This window comes from Palaemon carinicauda, chromosome 43 (genome assembly GCF_036898095.1).
Source record: "Palaemon carinicauda isolate YSFRI2023 chromosome 43, ASM3689809v2, whole genome shotgun sequence".
NCBI classification, from domain to species: domain Eukaryota; kingdom Metazoa; phylum Arthropoda; class Malacostraca; order Decapoda; family Palaemonidae; genus Palaemon; species Palaemon carinicauda.
In genome coordinates this window covers 36486836-36491835 of record NC_090767.1, presented here as the reverse complement: position 1 = coordinate 36491835, position 5000 = coordinate 36486836, and the positions used below count along the sequence as shown (strand labels likewise).

General features: G+C 35.5%; 1 protein-coding gene across 1 annotated transcript in view; it reads right to left on the bottom strand.

Annotated features, from left to right (window-relative positions):
• The window catches only part of LOC137633609 (uncharacterized), an 8685-nt gene that overhangs the window by 2750 nt on the left and 935 nt on the right, over positions 1–5000 (bottom strand). The window contains exons 1-5 of the mRNA XM_068365874.1: positions 3524–5000; positions 2887–3029; positions 2052–2211; positions 1362–1571; positions 116–258 (exon numbers count right to left, since the gene is read on the bottom strand). The exon at positions 3524–5000 is cut by the window's right edge and continues 935 nt beyond it. Coding sequence (XP_068221975.1) covers positions 116–258; positions 1362–1571; positions 2052–2211; positions 2887–3029; positions 3524–5000 — 2133 coding nt within the window. The remainder of the gene's footprint in view (positions 1–115; positions 259–1361; positions 1572–2051; positions 2212–2886; positions 3030–3523) is intronic.

Sequence of the window (5000 nt, the reverse complement as noted above, 5' to 3'; positions counted from 1 at the left end):
TTAACAATGATATTGATAATGATAACAACGATATTAACAATGAATGACAGGATGAGGGAAAGGAGACGAGGTATTATAATGTCACTCAGAGGAAAGAAACAGAGAAAATTCTTACCTAAAGATTCAATCTCTTTTGTCCTTTCCAAAGATCGACAGAAGGCGTCGAGACTGGGTTGGTCTGGAAGCACCACAATAAGGTTCCTAATATTTGGAGGGATTTGGAACGTTGGGTCCCAGATGCCTCTGTATTCCTTACAACTGTTCCAAAGAGAAGAAAAGAAAAGAAAGAAATTTTTATTGGATTTGATTGGGAATTTTATTATCAAGTTGATGATGATGATGATGATGATGACGAAAACGGAAAGTAAAAAAAGAATAATTTTGTAAAATATGGAAATTGATATTAACGAAAAATGAGAAATTAAAATCGGGACTTTTTGATGTTGAGCCGACTTATTATGAGTCTAATTGTGACAATGATGATAATGATGATACTGACAATATAAAATATATTGTTTACAAGACTCAAGTTGATTGTTATACTAAAGTTATGAGTTCTCTCTCTCTCTCTCTCTCTCTCTCTCTCTCTCTCTCTCTCTCTCTATCAGTAGGCCTAAATATGTGTGCATGTGCATATGTTTGTATGAATGATCATGTACCATTGTATTGTCATAAAGATATTTGATTATTATATGTATCTTGTAATATTCAAAATAACTGTAAAATAATGATAACTTACTGGGCTTATAGCATTCCACTTTTCCAACTGGGGTTGTAGCTTAGCAAGTAATAATAATAATAATAATAATAATAATAATAATAATAATAATAATAATAATAATAATAATAATAATAATAAATGATAGTGAAATGAATATTCAGAATGAATGGATATAATAATGAGACGGAAATTGCTATAAATAACAACTCTCTCTCTCTCTCTCTCTCACTCTCTCTCTCTCTCTCTCTCTCTCTCTCTCTCTCTCTCTCTCTCTCTCTCTCTCTCTCTAACTATGTATATATATATATATATATATATATATATATATATATATATATATATATATATATATATATATATATATATATATATATATATATATATATATATATATATATATTCTAAATAACAATAACTAATAGTGAAAAAGCAGAAGCCAAATCTTAAAGAAATATCAACTTTGAAACGAGGCCTATAGTGAATACGGTATATTTATCCTGGCTCATCACCTGCTGCCGAAAAGTTTGAAATGTTAGTGAGAGAGAGAGAGAGAGAGAGAGAGAGAGAGAGAGAGAGAGAGAGAGATCGTAAAACACCTATGAAAAACAGGAAGAAGTATAAAAAGAAGAAGCAAACTCACCAATAAACACCATATCTACATCCGGTGGATTCCTTTGCCTTAAGATTCATCTCTCTGAGTAAGGCTTCGTCATTTGGTCGTTCATCTTCTGGGAACTGGATAAGACTTCTCACCCTGACTCCCTTCAAGGAGGCGAGGAGTCTGAGGATGACCTCAGGGCTCCTCGTCCTCCCCAGGGAACACAGAGGAAATGAGATTGACCAGAACGATCTGTTGGGAAGAAGAAAGAAAGGAAGAAAAAGGGATGAAATGAAAGGAAATGAAAAGAAGAAGAAAGGAAATGATGTCACCCACATTTATTCATTATTTTATGCTTTTATTGTTATCTTATTTTGTTAAGATGAACATTCGGACACAAACACGCACACGCACATACAAACACACGCAAGTGGACCAACACAGCATTGCAATTGTTTATATATACTTATATTTCAAGACCAAAAATATCATGTAAATTTTGAATAAAAGTAAATACTTAAATTGATAATACTTTTTATTACATTTTTCATTATTGATGTTAATTTATATATTTCATGATCAGTTTACTTAATGCTCAAAGAAAATAGACCTATGTTCTTTCCAAAAATAGATATGGATATATGTAGGCCTATTGAGAGTACCCTTTCACACACATACAAACACACACACACACACACACACTCTCTCGCTTAAGGGATGATGTCTCCTCACCTCCTTGCATTCTGTGGTTGCAATGTCCGAAGGATGTCCCCAACCTTCTCGATGTCTTCTTCCTTGACGTCCTCGACAAAGACACCGACATTTGGATCCTTCTCCAAGAAAGGGATGGGGCGACTGACGCTGCTGACGTCGTTGACACTGAAGCGAATAACTGAAAGAGGAAGAAGAAGAAGAAGAAGAAGAAGAAGAAGAAAAATAAGAAGGAGAAGAAGAACGTTGAGAAAAAACGTGTGTGGGAGTCAATGTGTGCAATATCTAAATCCCATCAGCCAATAACAACTCAGCTTCATTTTTTTTGTAACATAATCATTGGCCGAAACCTTTTCACATTCCTTTTGCTGATTGGTTCTCCCGTTCGGATAACTCCGCCCACATCCTTGTAGAGAACCAATCAGCGAAGGAAGGAGGCGGAGTCGGGATGAGCCGCGTTTGACTATGACTGGTGCCGATATTTGTTTCCTATTCATTACAATCATGATCACTATGATTCCTTTCCATCGCTATTAACTAAATCAACACCATAGAAATGAGACATTTCCTTTTAATATCTGGAAGGAAAGAAATTAAAACTTAACATTGAAAGCTTTTATATGAAATTAAAATCAGATTAAAACAAAATTTTCCTTTTTGTGCAAAAAAAAAAACACCTGATTTAGACCTCTGAATGTAATGTTCTACATCTATACAGTAATAATGATGATGATAATGATGTTAACAATGATATTGATAATGATAACAACGATATTAACAATGAATGACAGGATGAGGGAAAGGAGACGAGGTATTATAATGTCACTCAGAGGAAAGAAACAGAGAAAATTCTTACCTAAAGATTCAATCTCTTTTGTCCTTTCCAAAGATCGACAGAAGGCGTCGAGACTGGGTTGGTCTGGAAGCACCACAATAAGGTTCCTAATATTTGGAGGGATTTGGAACGTTGGGTCCCAGATGCCTCTGTATTCCTTACAACTGTTCCAAAGAGAAGAAAAGAAAAGAAAGAAATTTTTATTGGATTTGATTGGGAATTTTATTATCAAGTTGACGATGATGATGATGATGATGATGATGATGATGATGATGACGAAAACGAAGAGTAAAAAAGAATAATTTCGTAGAATATGGAAATTGATATTAACGAAAAATGAGAAATTAAAATCGGGACTCTTTGATGTTAAGCCGACTTATTATGAGTCTAATTGTGACAATGATGATAATGATGATACTGACAATATAAAATATATTGTTTACAAGACTCAAGATGATTGTTATACTAAAGTTATGAGTTCTCTCTCTCTCTCTCTCTCTCTCTCTCTCTCTCTCTCTCTTTATTAGTAGGCCTATATATGTGTGCATGTGCATATGTTTGTATATATGATCATGTACCACTGTATTGTTATAAAGACATTTTATTATTATATGTATCTTGCAATATTAAAAATAACTGTGAAGTAATAATAACTTACTCATTTGTGAGTAGATTCTTGATTGACTCTCTCTCTTCTACGGTCGGCTCTGAATCTCCTTTGTAATGGTCATATAGATGTATATATGATGGGTTGATACGATGCCGGCAGAGTTGCCTTTGCAGTTCAACTAACCCATCAGTGTCATTAAGGATTATTCTGATTTTAATTCTCTCTCTGTTTGGGAGAGGGGGATCTGTGGCTCTAAGGAGGGCAATGTACGCATCAATTGTATGATCTTGAATTCTGGTGTCTTTATCAAACAACTCGAACCTCTGTGCTATCCATCTTGAAGAAGAATGATCACATTTGATATTCTTCAAGACTCTTAGCACAGAGTCTTTGTCGTTCACTCCCGACCTTACTAGGAGTTCCAGTGCCTCAATCTTGGCATCTTCTGACACCTTCATCTCGTCTCCGTCACCCACATGGAATAGGCTGATCATATGTATCATCATATTTTGATATTTGTGAAGGTTTTCAGGGAGACTCCCTCCAAGAAGCATTTCAATGATCTTTTTAACTGTGGCTGTGTTTACAGATTGGCCCCAGCAATGGTTTGTCAATTTCATAGGGAAAAACAGAGCTGCCATGAATTCCATTATCCCTTTATGCGGGAAACTGTAATGAAAGGAGCCTTGGGAAGTGGTCACTTTCTTCAGGAAGGCGCCAGTTAGCTCTTCGGCTGGCATTCCCAAACTATAGCAAAAGGCAGACAAATTATTGATGGTGGATTCTGGAATATTGATTTCATCATTTTGTAATGCTTTGAAGGATTCACCACATAGTTTCTCAACAAATTTCTTGGTTCCAATCTTTGTTGAAGTTGGTTCTAAGAAAGCTGTTTTGGGGTGTTTCGCCAAACGCTCCTTCAATTTTGATAGAGACAAAAGGTGAAATTGCCAGTAGAGCTCAGCTTCAGTGGTGATGTTGCTTATAACCTCTGGTTTGATCATCCACAGAACTGTTACAAGAGCGAGATTTAAGGGTAGTCCCCACACCTCATGCATAGTGTGCTTTGTTTTCCTCAGATACTGGAACAATTCCTCTAATGATTGCAAGGGAGAACTGCCTGACCCCAATACTGCATAATACTTGCATACAAACTCTTCTCTCTTCTCCTTTGGAATTCCCTCAAGACTAATTGTAGAGACAGTTGTGTAATCGGATTTCACTTGATTGTTGAATCTCTCCTCAAATTCAGGTCTGGTTGTCACAATAACGCTAATTGGGTGGGATTTCTTCAGTGTCAAAACTTCTAGGAATAATTTTGATGATTTATCGTTTAATTCATCGTACCCATCTATGATGAGTAGACATTTGTAAGCCAAACACACTTCAATAATTTCATTACCTTGGAATTTCTGGTGAACGTCTCTAAAAAACGCCACTAACAAGTCTTTAAAAGATTCAATGAAATCCCTGCATTGTACATACAAAAGTATGTCATAGTCATTAAGGCCTTTGATGTCGTCCC